This window comes from Epinephelus fuscoguttatus, linkage group LG10, assembly GCF_011397635.1.
Source record: "Epinephelus fuscoguttatus linkage group LG10, E.fuscoguttatus.final_Chr_v1".
In the NCBI taxonomy this organism is placed as follows: Eukaryota; Metazoa; Chordata; class Actinopteri; order Perciformes; family Serranidae; genus Epinephelus; species Epinephelus fuscoguttatus.
The window spans coordinates 12,987,133-13,007,751 of NC_064761.1; the positions used below are offsets into that span (position 1 = coordinate 12,987,133).

The 20,619-nt window shown below is 39.9% G+C and overlaps 1 protein-coding gene across 3 annotated transcripts; it reads left to right on the plus strand.

Annotated features, from left to right (window-relative positions):
* The first annotated feature begins 1,963 nt into the window (after window positions 1–1,963).
* LOC125895651 (glutathione hydrolase-like YwrD proenzyme) lies at window positions 1,964–20,609 on the plus strand. Of its 3 annotated transcripts, none has more exons than XM_049587674.1 (12): window positions 1,964–2,161; window positions 4,137–4,290; window positions 4,368–4,521; window positions 5,660–5,866; window positions 8,915–9,067; window positions 9,148–9,235; window positions 10,866–11,037; window positions 12,503–12,659; window positions 13,147–13,329; window positions 13,533–13,617; window positions 13,944–14,039; window positions 17,192–20,558. In XM_049587674.1, the coding sequence occupies exons 1-12, from the start codon at window positions 2,062–2,064 to the stop codon at window positions 17,335–17,337; spliced, it is 1,695 nt and encodes a 564-aa protein (XP_049443631.1). In that variant the 5' UTR covers window positions 1,964–2,061; the 3' UTR covers window positions 17,338–20,558. The 3 variants fall into 3 exon arrangements, with proteins under 3 accessions (XP_049443631.1, XP_049443632.1, XP_049443633.1); XM_049587675.1 differs by having other exon boundaries at window positions 2,093–2,224; window positions 17,192–20,609; XM_049587676.1 differs by lacking the exon at window positions 1,964–2,161 and adding an exon at window positions 2,189–2,372 and having other exon boundaries at window positions 17,192–20,609.
* The last annotated feature ends 10 nt before the right edge of the window (window positions 20,610–20,619 follow it).

A 20,619-nucleotide genomic window follows, 5' to 3' on the forward strand; every position in this document is an offset into this window, starting at 1 on the left:
TTAATAAAATGCCCAGAAGAAGGCCACACTGAAGATCACCTGACCTGCGGTAATCACTTTAATCACAGGTATAACCAACTGGGCTAATCATATAACATGTGTATTCTGTAAGCTTGAGTTAACATTGATTTAAAATCCATCATAACAATTTTTGATAAGGAAAAAACAGGGAGTGCTGTGCTGGATTAAGGCACTGTGTAGGTAATTGTAAAGCTTTCCTCAGTGTAAAAGTCCATGGTACAGGCGGTCCAAAAATACATCCAAGGCACTCTGATTGTAGGTAAAAATCCTGTATTGATACATAGATAAACCAATACGACTAGAGAGTCTTCATCAGGGTCCCCTGAAGATGATGACTCTAGTCAAAACTGGACTTTCACACTGAGTGAGCTGGCCAGTTGTTGTGTTTTTTAACTTTATATAAATGATTTTTGTTGGCTTCATCACACTGTGACCTCTAGCATGCACTGGGGCGGTTTGCAGCTGAGTGTGAAGCGGTCAGGATGAGTCAGCACCTCCAAATCTGAGGCCATGGTTCTCTGCCAGAAAGCGGTGGATCGCCCCCTCTTGGTTGGGAGAGAGTTATTGTCTCAAGCTAAGGAGTTCAAGTATCTCAGGGTCTTGTTCATGAGTGAGGGTGGAATGGCGGTTTGGTGCTGCTTCTGCAGTGATGGGGGCGCTGCGCTGGACCGTCATGGCGAAGAGGGAGTTGAGCCGGAAAGCAAAGCTTTAAATTTCCACTATCCATGTCCCAACCCTCGCCTATGGTCATGAACTCTGGGTAGTGACTGAAAGAATGAGATCGCAGATACAAGCAGCCAAAATGAGTTTCCTCCGTGGGGTGGCTGGGCTCAGCTTTAGAGATAGGGTGAGAGCTAGGACATCCAGAGGGAGCTCGGAGTAGAGCCGCTGCTCCTTCGCATCAAAAGGGTTCAGTTGAGGTGGTTCGGGCATCTGATCAGGATGCCTCCTGGGCACCTCCTGTTAGAGGTGTTCTGGGCACATCCCACTGGACACACTGGAGGGATTACATATCTTATCTGACCAGGGACCACCTTGGAGTCCCCCAGGAAAGTGTTGCTGGGGAGAGGGACATCTGGGGTGATTTGCCTGGCCTGCTGCCCCCGCGACCCAGCCTCGGATAAGCCAATGAAAACAGCTGGATGGATGGATGGATGATGGATGGATAATTTTTGATTCTGAAAGGTTCATAATGCTATCTGCTTTTTGTGCAGTAAAAAAGACAAACATGTACACCCATATGAGTCATTGTTCTGTGGGCACTTCAATAAAAGTGTTTTGAATCGGATCCTAGCCCTTTAGAAAAGTTAGAAAAAATAAAAATAAAATAATAATAAAAAATAATTACTTGTTCCACCCTTCTCCCAGACTATTTGATGTCCTACTGTCTGTCTGGCAAGAGATGGCATAGTAATTCTGCTCCCCTTCTTTTCATGTTATAATGTTACAGTTTGTCTGACCTTTCGTTTAATTTTTAATTTTTTTTTCTGTGCCCTTGTCTTGTAAGAATTAAATCAAATTTTACCCATAATTTTTGTAGATAGAGCAACAAACCTAAACTTGAAGTGAACTGGTAAATTTGAGTTGAGGTAGGTTCCCCAAGAATTTCTGTAATCCATCCCAAATTTACTAGACTGTCTTGAAACCTGGATTTCAGTTTTTGGGGTAGATGAGCATTTCATCCAAATACAACAGCTTGTGGTTATTTCTATTTTACCCAGCGGGGCCTCATTAATTTGCTAAAGTATCTCTGTTATAGAAGCCCTCCTGATCTCTGACAGTGGTTATTAGTGCTTTTCAGGCAAAACAAATACCACTATGAGGAACAGATGACAAAGTAGCTTCAACTTTAATTTCTACTGCCAAAACCTCATCACTCATCGATGCAATCCGTCATCCTCTTTGCTGCTGCTGTCCTTGTTGAGCCAAACTCAATCGATGCCCGAGTAACCGATCGGAAGTTGAAAGTCCACAGCAGTTAATTTTCATCCGTTTATTTTTGCTCTGTTGGTGCTAACACTCGATGGTGGTTAAAGCGGAATGGATACCGACTTGATTTTCTCCTCTCGTCGGTCACCTGTGGTGTGTTTACACGGCTGCGTGGCATCCAGCCAGCCGCTAGCTACCAACATAGGACTCGGTGAGTGAGAAACAGTTGCCATGGAGATCCTAAAAAGTAGACAGGGACATGACAGTCTCCTCAGTAAGTTTCACAGTTACGTTAAGTTTCTGTTTTTCCACTTAACTGTGCCATTTTTTAAACTCATCTGATACCTTCATGAGAACAAGAAGCATCACTCTGTAATCGGGACCGGAAGAAACACGGTAATTTGCAGCATCATAAATGACAGGTAGTTAACAGTTGATCCAGTGAGAGCTAACAGCTAAATGTTAACTTAATGCTAGCTAAATAAGTTAGCTAACAAGCTGTCATTACAAGTGCCACAAAGGAGAACTGGAGGACTAAAAACAAAAAACATTACACAGAGAATTTTGAAGTAGTCTGAGTTTATTTTCACTGAAGTTCTTAAGAGAGACACTTTGGCAACTTGGTGAAGAAGGAAAAGTTTTCATGTTTTCTTTCAGACCTCATTCTGTATGCAGTGCAGTAGCTTATATGCATTTCAAAGGATTATACCAGTTCTCTTGATTAACTGTTTTGCTTATAATATGTCAGAAAATAGGGGACTATATACTATCCGTTCAACCTCTATTTTAACATTTTCACTTTGCTGTTTTTGTCAAGCCAGTCGCCTTAAAAAAAGATATTCAGTTTATCATCATTTAAGAGAAACTAAAGCTAATCTTCATATTTAAGTAGATGACTGAGGAACTTAATGGCTATTTGCTTGACAATGGACTAATTATTTCACCTGCAGCCCGTACTACAAATTGTTTATTACTGGCAACAGTTGTTTAGGATTTAAGATTTTTGTGTCTCTGCACAGGTGATAGTGGCCGGAGGCGTCATGTTTTTGGGCTGTCCACTCATCCATCTGTTCGACTTATTCTTGTGAATGGAATATATCAAAAACGCCCTGAGAGAATTACTTTAAAATTTTCCACGAATTAAATGATTAGATTTTGGTGGTCATAGGTCAGAGGTCAAGGACCACTTGTCTGTCTCATTCTCGTGAACATGATATCACAAGAACACCTTGAAGGAATTTCTTAAAGTTTGGTACAAACGTCCACTTGGACTTAAGAATGAATGGATTAGAATTTGGTGGTCAAAGGTCAAGGTCACTGTGGCCTTGTGTCCATCTTATTCCCGTGAACACGATATCTCAAAAAAGCCTTGAGGGAATTTCCTCAAAATTGGCACAAACATCCACTTGACTCAACAAATAACTGATTATAGTTTAGTGGTCAAATGTCAGAGTGACCTCCCAAAACAAATGTTTTTGGCCATAACTCAAGAATTCTGATGCTAATTATGACAAAATTGCTCATAAATATCTAATAGAATCAAATACTGAAGTGATGACATTGCATATCCAAAGCGTCAAATGTCAGCTTCATTGTGACATCACAATGTACTGAACACCTTTTCTGGTCATTATTCAACTTCAGAGCTCAGGAAGAGAAGGGAAGACATTTGGTCAGATACTGAATTGGTGACACCTATCACCACTTTAAAACTGTGCTGACTGTATAGATGTTTCCATTCATTCTCAAATGGTATAAAAATACATGAATACTTGCTCATACTCATTGTAGGCTAATGCAGTTGAAAGTGCAGGTTGGGTTAAAGAGGCTCCACTGCATAAGCAGATTATACATGTCATATTCATATTTCAGTCTTTACATCCTCAGATGCACAGATGTACAGACAGCCTGTTCGGTCCGTGCAGATAGTGTTTGTTTAATTTGTCCAGGTGCCTCTGAGATGAAAGGATTTTATCTTTTGCAGCTCACAAAGTAAACATAAGATGTGGGACATTAAGAGTGGAGGCAAAAATCGAGTTGGATAACCTACCTTGAAAACTTTGAAAATAAGTTTGTAAATTGTAATATGCTATTGAAAATGACATACTTGGGTCAGGTCCTTTTAGGATAGTAAAACTATTGTGAGTAATTGCATTAATCACACAAATTAATGTGTTTGTGTTCAGACATCTTAAAGCGTGGTGGTAATGCAGCAGATGCTGCAGTTGCCATAGCAGCAGCACTGGCGGTAACAGAGCCATTCAGCACCGGTCCTGGTGGAGACGCCTTCTGCTTGTTTTACAACGGAAACACTAGAGAGATCAGAGGAATTAACGGCAGGTGGAGTATCTTCTCTCGCTGCTGTCGTTGTCTCCATAGTACAGAATGATTTGCTGAACCTCTCTCTGTGTCCTCAGTGGTCGTTTGGCCAGAGCTCAGACCCTGGACTTCCTGGAAGGACGTGGGTACACTGCAGAGGCCCCTCCTTTACCTTCTGATGCCTTGAATGTCACAGTACCAGGGGCCCCTGCATGCTGGTGTGATACCGTACAGCTGTTTGGTAGTCACAAGGTTTGACTGTGTGTGTGTTTGTGTATCTATCTCTGTAGAACAGTATGTGCCGGTATGTGTTTTATGCAACACTCTCGTAGCCAAATCCTATCTAATATAATCAGTTAGATGACATAAACAACCTAAATGTAAGCACTGCAAAAGGAACCATACTGACACACACCACTAACACACATGGAAGTGGGACTCTTGACTCTTGTGGATGATCTAAACAGTGCTGTTGAAGGTGATCAAGGAGATGTAAACAAGAAGTGGACAAACTAGCGTTTCGTTTTTTTGGTCAAAACAGACGTAACTTAGCCATCTATGGTAAATTTTCCACAGGTCCATGAAAATGTGGGCAACATTTTAAAACAGGGATAGAATTAGTGGTAAGACTCACTTTCAAGAAATACTTCACCGACAAGATGACCGTTTGTATATCAGTTACTCACCCGATGTCACCTTGAATTTGTGTAGAAAGGTTTGTTTCTGGGATGCCTCCACAGTGAGCAAAGAATCCAAAAATGGCAATTTTTTGTTGAATTAAAGTAAAGGGGGGCCATGTTTAACAACAGCAAAACTAATCAAAACATCTGTTTACAAGTCTCATGTATCCAGTTGCGTGCTCAGTTCTTCCCAAACACATGCAGTTTTGTTAAAATGTTAAATTATAAAACCTAAACAGTCTCAAGCACGGATGGGTAGCGTGGCTGGCTACTCAGTGGTATGCATGAGCAGTGTTCAAATGCACGTGCTTGCCCAGGCACGCTACTTGTATGTAGAGGTGTTTTAATAGTAATATTTTAGTGAAAATGCATGTGTTTGTGAAGTAATAAGCATGTGACTGGATAAATGAGACTTGGACTGGACTGCACAAGTTGTGTGAGAGTTTGTAAACAGATGTTAGGATGCTGATGATCAGAAAAGTGAATGATACTTATACTGTATATCACAAAGTAACCCCCGATGTCTCCTCTTGTTCACACAGATTAATAACATTTCTTTGATTTTTTTTTCTGCCTGGAAAACCCTCAGAGGAACTTACAACCCAGTTTTAGTCTCCACATATTTCCTCTCAAAACAATGACTCACACTTCCTGCTCAGTAGGTTTCCTGTGAGGTAACAAGTGTGTGTTTCCTCTCCCTGTTTCTCCAGCTGTCCCTGCAGGAGGTGCTGAGCAGGCCGACAGAGCTCGCAGAGGTGGGGTTTCCTGTTGCCGAGGTAACAGCTCACCACTGGGCGAAAGGGGTGGCTGCTCTGAGAGATGCTGGGAAGGAACTAGGTGGAGACCTGCTCATTGATGGTCATACGCCCAAATGTGGACAAGTGTTCAGAAACCCTAACCTGGCCCAGACCTTGAAGGTACGCACAAACAAACACATAGGACTGAAGGAAACAGAACAATGAAGAGTCCCAGAGAAACCACTGTGCTGGTTCCACGTTCTCTTCGACATTATTTTCTTTTGCTGAACTTAAAGGGCCAGTGTGTAATATTTGGCATGGTTTATTGTCAAATCTGAATCTGAATCTGAATATTCTACCCATTAATATGTTTATATACATGTATAATCGCTTTAAAATAAAATTCGTTTGGTTTTCGTAGCCTTATATTAATGCTTTTATACACATATATATATATATATATATGTATATATGTATATATGTATATATATATATATATATATATATATAGCAAGGGCCTTGCTTTAGAGAGGTCGCCATCTTGCGCTACCATGTATGTAAGGCAGCCCGAGTGGACAATCCAGCCAGCCAGAGAACGCGTTTCGCGTGTATAAATAAACCAACGAAGACAGTGGAAGGAAGGAAGGAGGAGAAGGAAACAGCAGAGAGTGTTAGTAGTTCATTGATGGAGAGTAGTGAAAAGTTTTTTTAGTCATAAAGTTTGGGAATGGACCACACTTACCACACAACAGGAGAGAATGAACCCGAACCGTCATCTGCGAGGAAAAGAAGACGCAACTTCACTCCTTGTGATGCACTCTCTGCGGCGCTTTTCCTCCTGATGATATAGTATCTCCCCAACGATGGCAGCACCGAATCCCATTCTGTGCACCAAATTGGTAGCGGAAGATTCAGCCTCTCTTCTCGCCCGCTCAGCATCCAAGTTCCTCATCTGTATGCTCCGGCTCAAACAGGTATGGCTCTGGGTCTGTGTCCGCTACAAGAAACTCTTCAAAATCGCGTTCAAAGTCGTCCATTGCAGCTACTATAGTCCGGAGATATTGCTGGGCTAAATAAACAGCTGAGCTCTGTTTACAGGCTACGCTGTCAGTCAGTGTGCAGGCTGGAGATTGGTGGAGTAGAGAGGGGAGGGGGTACCCGCTAGGTGCTGTAAGCGAGTATGTGTGTTTGAAGTGTGTGTGTTAGGCTGGAAGAGTCAGAGTTTGGGACGGAGCCTTTTACCCCCTGGAGTGTTACCGGAGTTTTTGGAGTGCTCAAATAAACGGGCCTTTTTCCCCAAACGCTACTGTGGTCTCCTGCTCATGAGGGATTCATTACAATATCGTAACATGGTTTAGATTTCTAAATAAATATTCACCTCGTCGCTAGATAGATCTACTCCTGAAAAACTCGTGTCTGCGCAAGGCTTTTTGTCCCTACGAGGCCACCGTCATTTACCCGACAGGAGGGGTGAGCGAGTGAGCCCTCCAATCTAGACTTTGACCACTGATGTCACTGTTTTCACCCCATTTTACACACTGGCCCTTTAACATTGTCTCCTAGTCTTCTATGGGGAAGACCTTGGATGAACCCAGGGGCATAGTGGGTAATTAACCATGGATCCATTAGTGTGATGTACTCAACATGGAAGGAAAACAAGGAAGATGAAGGGAAGGAGGAATACATGGGTGGGCACAATAGGAAGGATATTTAATGAGGCAAAAAGCGAGGGAAGGGTGGAGGAGGGAGTGAAAGCGAACAAGGAAAGGCAAACATGGTGATGACAGAAATGCAAAGCACCCTTTCTTTTGGATTTGGAAAAATCATGTCTTATTAAAAAAGCCCTTTTTAACTTATTGACACTATAATTCTGTTCTTGGGGTGAAACATAATTATTAAAGGATTTACATATCTAAAACAAATATGATATGTGTATATATATATATATATATATATATATATATAGATCTGCTTTCATTTTTTTTAACTTCTAAACTTGCCTTGTGCCAGAAAACATCCTTGTCCCAGACAAGAATTGCCAGCTTCAAACATTTAAAAAAGTGTTTTAAGTCCTCAAAATCTGAAACTAACAGTACGTACTGATAACATCAATGTTAAAATTTAACACTTTAAAGATGTGTCCCAGAGTTTTCTCAATGGTGTCAAAATTCTACAAAAACATAATTTAATCATGTATAAATGGGGTTAGCTATATCACAAGGACTCCTGTCCCACTTACTGGTTTCCAAAGAGGTGTGAATGCTGCTCAGGTAGTGGTACACTTTTTGATAAATCATTAATTAATATTCCTATTGGGTGTGTCTTGACCATATCATGTCAACTCTGTAGCCCTTCTAAATCAGAACTAAATAAGAATAATGGTTTAAAAATGTGTATTTTGTTATGTTTTTTTAATTTTGTCTTATGTTCATCAGTGGAGTTCTTCATGGTTTAATGCACTTGTAAATAGTTTCCTGATCTTGGTTACAGTTTATTGAAATGTTGACCTGATTTTATGGTCGGTGGGTCCAGACTGAAACACCTCAACAACCACTGGGTGGATTGGCATGAAATCCCTCATGTGAATGTTCTACTATGATTTTTTGTGTGTGTGTGGACAATGTAGCATTCATAAAACCACACTCATTCTGTAGTTTCCTGTCACTGCAGCGATGGCTGACCCCACCGTGTGTGTTTGTCTGCTGGTGTGTCACCATTAAAGCATGCGCTGATCAATGCTCTACTATATTACTACATCAAACACTCAGTCTTAAGTAATTCAATGATGCAGGAGCTCTACCAAGTACGCCCATGATAACCTACACACACACACACACACACACACACACACACGTTCCTAAGACAGGAGAACAATAGCAGTGACCTCAGCCTCATTGATGTATTGTTTCCATGGCATCATAACGGTCATTCCTCAGTGATGACGGAGTGTGTTACTTTCATGTGGTGAAAAATCACACATTCACACACACCATCCTGTTCGTTTGCTAAAATTGATTGGACTTGTAGATATACACAATAGCAGACACATCATCCACATATCTTTCAAACTCTAGGCTCATGAATGGCATTACCTCACACACAACTTCATATTTTTTAATGTCTTTGTGTTTGTAGCTGTGGTTTTAAAACATGTAGCTGGACAGGCAGAATAGGCTGATGTATTGAAAGTTGACTGATTGACAGACTGGTGGACTGATGTGTTGACAGGAGCTCAGTGAGCGTGGCAAACCAGCTTTCTACCAGGGCAGAGTGGCCAAAGCCATCGTTGACATCATCAACCAAAATGGAGGAGTCATGACCCTGGATGACCTCAGCAGGCATGACAGTGAGGTCATCTCCCCCATAAGCACAGAGTACAAGGTGAGGTCAGCGATCACAGGCACTTTTTGTGTATTTTGATAGCGTGGTAAGCAGAGGCAATGACTCCATTGTGTGTTCAGGGTGTGCGTCTGTGGGAGCCTCCTCCTAACAGTCAGGGATTGACTGCCCTGCTGCTTCTCAACATCCTGGAGAACTTCCCTCTCAAAGGTACTCACTGGAATGCTGATACAACATACCAGCAGAAACGGAGTAGGACCTCAAATCTCAGTATAGATTTTAATCTGGTGATGTGGATGAGTCAAAATGTACTTTGTAAAAAACATAAAGCATTAGCATACTAATATTTAAAAATATATTCTTGGTTTTATTTGCCTGGGTTTAGATGTTTTCCTCTTAAATCGTGGCCCATTTCCATTACACACAATAAATGTTGTTTTGCGACCACTTTTGCCACTAAAATAGCACAATAACACAAGAACACCGTTTCAGAAAGCATTTAACTCTTTAATTCTTAAGAATATTGAGACTGGAATTAGAATTTGGGGGAAAATAAATGAAATATATATAAAAAAAAATGAAATTTAAATAAATGTGTGCGTGAAGGGGCTTAACTCTGCCCATGCTGAAACTCGGACAGAGAGCAGATGAGAAGACAGAAGCAGCGTGACCAGAAATGATAGCAAAAAGTATCTCAACATAGTCTTTTCTGTTGAGTGGGGTTAGGCGCTGTGAAAAATTGCTTTGCAGCTGTGAAAATTTTTAAAATGGTGACCTGTTGTTTACTTTGTCATCATGTTGGCTAAAATGTTGGTGTCATTATGATGTAAACAAACACAAACACATATAAACACAAGGACAACATCATATGATATATGGACATGACCTTGATCATTTTTGATGACCTCGATAAGTTGATATAGGGCTGTACCCGACTCAGAATTACGCCAGTCAGATAAGATTTGGCTGTATGATAAAGTTTGAAAGTTTGAAAAGGCTTCAGCTAGATGTTTAGTGTGACAGCGACATTCATGTGATATAGTAAACAAGCTAACTGTGCTAACAGTGGATCAGAAGTGTAGGTATCAAACAAAAGCCAGATACTGTATCATATTTAGTTGCTGTGAACTGTAAATTCACCACTTCTAAGCAGAAGAGAGATGGTAATGTTACCTCAGAGCCTTATGATGCAAAGTCTCTCCTCCTATGTGCTGCTGCATTGTGTCCTCTGCTGTTTGTCCCAAAGAGTAGCCTGAAGTCAAGAGCGCTCACTCTACAGCAGAATTTTGACACCAGAACATCTCCAGATGTACACTGCACAATGCAGTGACCAGCAAAAAAAAAAAGACAGCTCAACTTGAGGCAGTGTCAGTTGACTGAGGGGTCTTTGACTGATGATTTGAATCTCTGACTTTCAAGTGGCAGCTCTAAGTTGATTGTATTGTGACTCTTAGGTGTCCTGTGATAGCACTGCTGACCTGTTCAGGGTGCACCTTACCTTGTCAGCTTGCAAAAGCTCCGGCCCCTGCAACCCTTTACAGGATAAGTAGGTATATGTTGATGGGTAACTCCCACAATGTCCAATATCTTTAGTAACAGCAAGTCAAAAAGAAGAAAGAACGGAAAAAAATTATGACGACATGTTGATTTTGGAAGTTACATCATATTATGTCCACGATATGTATTTAAAGTTGCTGTGGACCTCTCCTGTACTCCCTGAAGGGGACAAAACCACAAGTCACACAAACAATGAAATGGTTGTGGATCATAGAATTTGATTTGCACTAATCTGTTGTGTGTGTGTGTGTGTGTGTGTGTGTGTGTGTGTGTGTGTATGTAGCTGCAGGCCATAACAGCTCAGACTACATCCACACACTGGTGGAGGCTGTGCGCTTGGCAGTAGCAGATGCTCTGTGTTACCTGGGTGACCCAGACCATGTGACCATCCCTCTAGAAACTTTACTGGACAAGAGCTACAGCCACCAGCGAGCGCAACGCATCAGCATGGACAGGTGTGTGCCTCTGTGTGTGTAAGTGTGTGTGTCTGTTAGTACCAGTGGGTACCAGTCATGCTCTGTTGACTTTAGATAGGACTGTAGACTTTTGCTTCCCCCTGGCCTTAATGTCCATCCCTTTATGCCTCTGTCCCTCCTCCACTGCTCCGTCAACTGTGTGTGTTTTGGCACCAACACATATTTACTGGTCAGTACTTTAGACTTTGAACTTCGGGTCTTTATCAGTTCTAACACAAATAGACAAACAGACTATAAAAGTATAAAACAACATGATGATTTCCACACACATACACACACGCACAGACATATTTGTCGTACTAAATCCTGCTGTTGTTGCTGTTGTTTCATACTCTAATAACCTTAAATCCCTGAGGGTGTACTACTGCATCAGGCAACACATACAAATACACCAACCCTACACTTTCTTTTAATTTAGTATCACTTTGATGATTCAACCAACCTTAAATGAAATGTGAAGCAGAACCTGATGTCTCTCATAATACAAAAAGTAAGAAAAATGTTGTCTCCACTGTCATTATGTATACATGCATGTAACTTATAGAAATCAGGTGATGGCAGGAAATTACAGATCATGTTTCCTTGTAATGCAATAAAATGGTTACTGTAAAACCTGTGTTTACATAGAGCTGGCAATCAGATTTCTTGGCCAACACCCTAGAACATGTTTGAACCAAAGCTGGCATATGGTTTATTTGTGATGTATGCTGATAGGAACATTTGGACTGACATGCTGTGAGAGGACATTGAATGAGAAAGCACACAATTATAAAGATTATGTAAGTGATAGCCGCTGCTTCCAGTGTGTGAGGTTGGTGGGTGGGGCCTGGGTGATTCTATTCAGGACCTTTTTTTTCTATTAAATGTCTTTGATTAAAAAAAGATCCATTGATATTTCTTATGAAAATATTTATGTCATGGCATAAAAAAATGTAAGGAAATTTTAAAAGCAAAGGGAAACACTGAAAAATATAGATCAGTGTTTTAATTAAATATACTCTAATTTTTTTTTGCAGAATTTGATGAGTAAAATTGATATCACCCTCATGAGAGTATGCTAGAATATGTAGCTATAGCTAGAAGATGGTTAGCTAACCTCAGCATAAAGATGGGGAACAGGGTGAAACGCCCTTCTTGGCCCTGTCAAAAGTTCAAAAATCTACCTGCCAGTAACTCACCTGATAAACATGTTATATCTTGTTCACTTGATTTGGCTGTTGCTGTATATTTACAGTACAGGCATGATAGTGGTATTGATCTTATGATGTAACTCTGCAATATGTTTTTGACATATCCTTTGACCGGCACAAGTTTCTCCTCAGCCCAGTTAAATCTATTTGTCTTTTTCCAAACATTTTCGATAACCACACGGCAAAAACAGCAACAACAACAACAATGATTTATGTGTGTGTTCTAATTGTTGTATGTGTGTGTGTATCTTTAGGACCATGAAAGAAGTGGAGCCTGGCCCAACGACAGGAAGTGACACTGTCTATTTCTGTGTGATTGACAGTGAGGGCAATGCCTGTTCATTTGTCAACAGCAACTATATGAGTTTTGGAAGTGGGCTGGTCCCTAAGGATTGTGGATTCTCACTACAGGTCAGGGGGGTCAGCAAGGGGATATGTATGCATGTGAGATAGCGATGGTAACCTATTGACTGTTTAGACACTGCAGAGTAGGTGGTTACATCAGTGGATTTGATGAACAGCAGTCATTTACCAGAGGAGCAGCATAAGTGTGAGAATGAAATTTAAAAATTTCATACTTTGAGAATGTTTTGCATGGTATCATTACCTTAGGAGAGCAGGAATGTGCTTGAGCTTTGCGAGTGTATGGTATGCATGGTGTACTAACTTGGAAATATTTTTGAAAATCATTAAACCAAACCTATGAAGACATATTGCTGTAGTAAGATGATAACTTACAGTTAACATCATTCATACAGCTTATCCACTGTAAAAATAGAATTTCCAGACTGTTTCGAGAAGCACGCTAAAATATTAAAACATAAAACTGAATGAGGAGATTGAAAAGCTTGATTTCTGGTGTGTATCTTTATATAAAATCTCTTTTTCCCTCTCACAGAATCGTGGTGCCTGCTTCTCTCTGCATCCTGATCACGTTAACTCTGTTGCAGGGGGGAAGCGACCATATCACACCATAATACCTGCACTTCTCACTGTCTCTGCAACCAAATCACAAAAACCACGACTCCTCGCTGCACTGGGGGTGATGGGGGGTTTTATGCAACCGCAAGGACATGTCCAGGTAAGTGCAGAAAATTCTCTATAATATAATTTTTCATTGTCCATTTCTAAATAAGTGAATATGACTAGATCAGGCATGGGAAAGATATAGTGTATAAGTGTGTATAAATTCACAGAGAATTTGAACATACCTCACTTTAATCATGGTTCAGTCTTAGTTTATTGTGTTAATGAGTGAATAACTGATGTTTCTCTTGTGTTTAGGTGTTGTTAAACATGTTGGAGTTTGGGATGAATCCTCAACAAGCTTTGGATGCACCAAGAGTCTATGTACACTATGACCCTAAAAGTATGCCCTGCCCCTCCATAGCACACACACACACACACACACACACACACAGAAAACGGTATAGTGTACATGTGATTAATGACTTTGGATAATCAACTCTCTATCCTGGGATACCAGAGTTCATGTTTATTGGCTATGAACGATATGCCTCATCATATTTTAGGGCGATGGTCATATGAAGTCATGGTTTTCCTCTACTGTCAGATGTCATTGTAAAATGTAACATAATTTGTATATGAGATGAGAATTGTGGGAATTTAGTGAAAGACGACAGTGTATGTGACAAATTTATATCTTCTGATTCTGATTAAACGTTCTCTGTCTAGCTCATCAGTGGTTGGTCAATCTGGAGGAGGGGATCGACCAGGAGGTAGCAGAGGAGCTGAGAAGACGGGGCCACAAAGTCAGCTGGCCAATCACAGGTACCTGGTTTTTTTTTCTTTTACATAATGACTGTTGGCAGTTGCTGCATGGTATTTTTTACATCATAAGTATGCAGTGGTTTCAGAAAGTAGACCATTTTCCCAGCCATTCATTCATAAAACACACAAACACAAACTAGTAGTACAACTCCGGTAAAATGAACTCATCAGCTCCTTTAAGTTGTGCCCTGTGAGTTAATCCTTCTTCATCTTCTTACATCGTTGGCTGGTGTGTCATAATTGTCCATGATTCTGGATGGTTCTGGTAATCCATGGTTTTCTTGTTGTGGAATGATTTAACTGGCCACACATCCTGACCACAACAAGACGACCACAGGGTTGCTTCTTCCTGAACACAGCAGTGCTGCTCCGTGGTTGTCTGCACGGTAAAATATTGTAGCAGTTACCCACAGCTTAACAGGGAACACCACACTTTCCCACCGGTACACCAGTCCTGATTCACCGTAAAGCGCGCTTCTCCTTTCCCTCCCTTTCCAGAGTCCTATGCACTGTTGGATTGGCAGTAGAAATGGAGTCACCTGGTTGAATGGTGCCGTGCAGGATTTGGCCAAGTTTCATGAATCAAAGGATATTACAGTTCCTGGTTAATGTACAATGGCTAGCAGGATGCTAGTTCAGCTGGTACTCACTCTTCTCCATCTTTTCTCAGTGTTAACTAATATTTACATTTGAAAGCATAGACCTGGCTAGCCAGAAATCAGCAGTAGGAGAGCCCACAGCTTGGCGAGCTGAACCCCTCACCCAAGCGATGGCCTGCAGTTATATGCCACCACCGTCCAGCACCAACCACACAAGCCCCACCATAGCTCGCAAAGCAGACTCAAGAGCCCAAACTTAGCACAATTTTAGTGGAGCTGACAGAGAGGCAGCTGGAAGTGTCTGCGCCTATGTGACATCAATCATAAAAACACTGGGGAATAAAACCTAACAACATATTAAACATTCCTAAACACTTTCTTTTATAAGAAAGTTCTGAAGAAAGTATTTAAAAGATGCAAATAAATGATGTAGCATTATCTGATTTCAATAGGAAGAGTATTTCACAGTCTGGAGGCTCTAACGGCAAAGGCTTGGTCTCTTTTGGTCACAAGCCAGGATAGGAACAACCAGCAGAGCTGCATCCACTGATCTGAGGAAATGCCCAGGCACATAGAGGGTCAAAAAATCCTTGAAATAATTTGGAGCAATGCCATTAATGCTTTAAGAAGTATCAATAAAATATTAAAATCAAAATGGAACATACTGGCAGCAGATGCAAGTTGGCTAGCACAGAGTAATGTGTTTGGAGTCTCTGACTGATACCAACATGAATTGCAGAAAAAAAATTAAAATCATGTATAACCTTATGTGACTCTGAAGGAGAGAAAAAAGATCAGATTTTAGAGATCTTTTGAACAGCAGCCTTTACTTGGGCATCAGAACAAAGATTTGTCTCTCATATTATGCCAAGATTTCTAACAGTCTGCTCCATATTTTTATTAAGGGATCCAAGCTTGTTTTGAACCAGGCTGGTTGGACCAATGGACCAATGTGATCTCATTTTTATCATTGTTAAATGTTAAAAAAAATGTGTGACATCCAGCATTTGATATGATTGAGGCAGGCAAGAAGATTAAATTAACTACTGGGAATACTGTACTGTTGAGGCCCATATAGTTGTGTGTCATCAGCATAACAATGGTGGGAGACACCATGGTTTTAAATGAGTCTGGTTAAGAGGGAGCATATAAACTGAAAACAACAGTGGGCCAACAGTGGACCCTTGAGGAACCCCACAATTTAAATGAGCAATAGAGGAACTGGCATTTTCTACAACAGTGAAAGTTCTGTTCAAGCGGTAAGAGTGTAGTGGCTGTAGAGCTGTTGACTGTAGACAAACCCAGTTTCTAGACAGTACAGGAGAACAGAGTGATCGATCATGTTGAAGGCAGTACTCAAAAGAAAACAACACATAGGAATGAGCTGTCACCTCTGTCAGCTGTTAAACGTTGTTGTTAAAAACCTTCACAAGGGCTGTGTGTGCCATGGTGGTCTCTAAAACCTGACTGGCAACTGCTAAAAATATTATTTTTTATTCATGTAAGAGAGTATTGGGTTGAAATGACTCTCCAGCACCTTAGATAGGAATGCAACATGTCACTGAAACTGTCACTCAGGCATCTACAAGTCAAGGTTTTTTGTTGCACTGATGATGTATTTTATGATAAATAGGTGCTACATGTAGTCTACTCAGAAGTTAACGTACTACATTAATTGTTTTATTGATGTATAGCTACAGCCATAAACAAGACCATGGCTGAAACAACTGGTAGTTTCAAATCAGTGGGATTAGGCCTTAGTTCCCATACACACTGTTGCTTCCTGCTACAAACAGGATCTTTTTATTGGTTCCTCTTCCCTACCCTGACATCATTCTGGGTGAGTTAGCTGTTGCTCTCTAGCTTTTCTTAAAAGTGTGAACATGTTTTTTGTGATAGTGTGAAGTGTTAGGATTTCAGTCCCCCCTACCATCTATTATGAACATTAATGTAGCTAATTCTGGAATAGCGTTACCCACTTAAAAATTAGATCATAGAGCAATCCATTTATGTGGAGCCCAGCAGGACACTATTTACAATTCAGTGAAGAAGTTCTTACTGTAACTGCCCATTTTCTTTGCCTTCTTTATCTAAATGAATGCTGCAGTGATGTAAAGATGTATATATCCAGGGCAGCTTGTAGCACCTTGATGTGGAATGCTGAGTTCTTTTAATTATTTCTTGTTAATAATGTTATTTTCAGGTTCACTTGTAGAAAAATACAGCATAATATTAACCTGTCTTATTCTATTTATATTTTACTACCTTCAGTTTTTTAAACCAACTAGATAGTTATTCAGATCTGTTGCCTGTCATGAGCACTAAAGACTTATGGTCTCATGTAGGATTTATGACACTTCTGGTTTTAACATTATTTGTTAACGCACAAATCATATTTAAGGAACCAATTGTCCAACTGCTCATCACTGAGCTGCTCATCACTTGAGAAAAAAATAACTGTGCATCTTCCTTACAACCTAACTGCCACCTTTCTGGCAGTTAACGAGCTCAATAAATTTTTATTTATTTATCTTTTTTTATTCAAACACACAGGCCACCAGAGGGCTCAGTTTGGGCGGGGACAGATCATCACAGTGGGGGACTGGTGGAACCCATCTGTCAGTCAAGCTGATCATCCATCCAGGGTGCTGTGGGCGGGATCCGACCCAAGAGCGGATGGATGTGCTCAGGGATACTAGACCTACAGTATGTGACCTCCTCTCCTGTTCTGTGTTGATGTAATATCAAGGTACATTAAAACCATAAAGGTTTCAGAAGGCACATTCCTACATGTGGAATGTGGCTTCAAGTAACCAAGTGAATTTATTATACTTACCCATAAATTCTTGACAACAACTCAGGTTTATAACACAATCATATCACAGCATCATCATATAACATGTCACACATTTTATCTGTGACCTGCAGTAAAGTTTGACTTTAGATTGTGCACCGTATTTCATAGTTTGTCAAGGAATCATTGGCACTACCGTCCTAATTTTATTCCAAATCCTCCTAAGTTCAAGCTACATTTTTAAGTCAGTGTACTCTTTTGTTTGCTCTTAAATATAGAACAACAAATTAGAAAACAAATCTTTGTGTAACACTTCATTAAAAACCTCAGATGCCATTCATTAGCTTTGTATTTTGGGTGAGATAATTATCCGTTTCAGTGCCTTTAATTAGTTGCTGCTGGTCCAGAAGGAAAACAATATCATTACATATAAAAACTTTCTAAACTGGTGTAGTTCAGATTAAATGTATATAAGACCTAGATGAGAGAGCCACCAAGCAGACAAGCAGCAGACCACTGCTTGAGACCAGCTGTGTGTTTTAATGACACATCAGCACATTTCAAGTGAATATTTTAAGCCAAAACACGATATTTTCCTCTCCATAACCAAGTATTTTTTGTGCCTAAACCTAACCACTTTATCCACAGCATTGCCACAACAGAATTGAAAATTGAAATGAAAAGAAATGTAATGTTTTGACATATTTCACCATATGAAACATACCAATTTAACATATCTGTGGTTTGCAGAAACGTTCAAAGACAACAATTATTCTGGTGATTGGGTTGGAAAAGTACAAGATTTAAGCAGAACTAGTTTAAACTATTGGAGTCTGAAGGGAATTCAGTTCAAAGGATTCAGCACCTGGACAAGATAGATGTGCGTGGGGTTTTGCAGGGGTGTTTGAACCTGTGTACAAAATTTTGAACAATTTTACAAATTGTGGAGACTCTGAAAATCCACACATTTAAGTCCTTTTGAGACATCTTACTCTGGACCTAACAGTGATTTCTAATAATTGTTTTTTTGAACTACGGTAATGTAAAAATGCATACTTTGTACAGAACATATGAAAAAACAGAGGTTAGATTTTATTCATTTGCATTGTATATTTACAGCCCCCACAGGGTGAATACTTGCGTTATTTGCTTACTCTGACCTTTACTCTCACACAACCATCAGAAATCTGAGTGTAATGGGCACACTGCCATCAAATTTTCTAAGCACACTCATGTAGCCCAGAGACCAAACCTTTCCTATTTTGGACACACTATGAGCTGTGGTCTGGCATCTCCCTAATAACTACATGGTCTTTCACACTGTCACAGCTCTTAAGAAATAAGATCATGATCACACAGCGTATGATCCATCTGTTACATTGCATGTTTTTAAGCAGGCTGGATGAAGTGGGTGTTTTGCCTTTGTGTATGAGCTTTGTCTTATGGTGAATATTTAGCTGTTGGGGAAACACCCTGCTGCCCCTCAACATACCACACAGACGAGATAAATTATATTACAGTATGCAGTGGCTGTGGTTGTGTGAAAAAGGATTTTAAAAATATGCATCAGTTGGTAAACACTAAACTTGTAAAAACCACTTGAGTAGGCAGCTCAAACATGATTCTACTTCAGCACAAATCTCTCGATGTAGAAACATGATGTTGGACTTTGTTTCGTTGTTGATCTCCTTACAGCTCCAAACCCCGCCTGGTACCAACAGTTTACTCCTATAAAGAGCCATGTGTTCTGTCACCCACACACTCTGTTTTATATAATCTGCCTTAATTAACACTGGTTGAAACAGCCTGTTAAAGAAGGCCAGTTCCAGCTTACAGCGCAGTTTATCTGGATGTGGTGCATTCCAGCTGGATTAAAAAGCAGCTCAAAACATGTTGGGCCCCTGAAACACACATATGTTCACATACAAGGTCTTTGTGGCTTTCTGACACAGCACTGTTAGAAGTCATGCTTTTGTCCTATTGCCCCACATAGACCTGCTGAGCTGTTGTATCATTCTGACCTAGAAGGAGGCAGCCTTGCCCATATGATGGATTTGGGAACGTCTTAGAAACATTTTGTATTTGATTAGTCCTTGTTAAACTGATCTACACTAGTGTTGTTGTCTGGTGACAAAAATCTGATATCCTTTAACCCAGATTTGGTACACTAAATCCAAGTTTGTCTTCATTTCTCAAAAAAGTTCACACTTTGGAGGATGCTATTTTCACTTTTCACAAGTTTGATTTAATACTATCTAATTAAAATGCCAGCAGTGCTTTTGCAATTGTTGAAAAGTAACTGATTACATTTACTCAAGCACTGTACTTAAGTAAAGTTCGTGTACTTTAGTTGAGTATTTCCATTTTCTGTTTATGTACTCAACTACAGTTCAGTTCACTACATATATCTGACAGTTATTTGGTTTCTAGTTATTCTACACATCTTACAAAAACATGTGAAAGGTTTATAAAATATAAAAAAAAATTCTGCGTAACAAGTACTTTCGATACTTAAAGTACATTGCGTTGCTGATGCTTCTATTCTTGCACTTAAATAACAGTTTAAATTCAAGGCTATGGCTTGTTATAGAGGGTTTTTTTTTTAAATTGGGATTGCTACTTTTATCAGTAAATTATCTAAATACATCTTCCATGCCTGGTTCTTGCACACTACATAGTCTTTACATGTGCAGAGGAATAGAAACTGTATATTGAGAAATGTGCTGGATTGCTTGCTCCATTTTTTTTATCTAGTAAATGAACTTCAAAAGTAATTTAGTAAAGTATATAACTGATATGTACTTATGAATAAACATTTGTGTGTATGTGTGTGTATACGTGTACTTGAATTTTTATGTGTTTCCTACAAAAAATGTGACACACTTTGTCATTTTATGTTTTAAAAAGTGCTTCATAAATAAATCATCATTATTATTATTAACCTGTGGATATACCTCTATAGGTATCGTACAGATTACTATTAAAACAATCAGTCTGTTATTTGATCACCAGATGATTTGTCTTCTTGTTAACTGTAAATTGATTAATGTTTGGTTTTGGGACTGTTGGTTGGCCCAAACATGCTGACTGGACTTGGACTCAATGATATACCACACATATTATTATGTGTATGTTATATGCAGTTCAAGGGGCATAGTCCCCAACATATATTATATGTGTATTATAT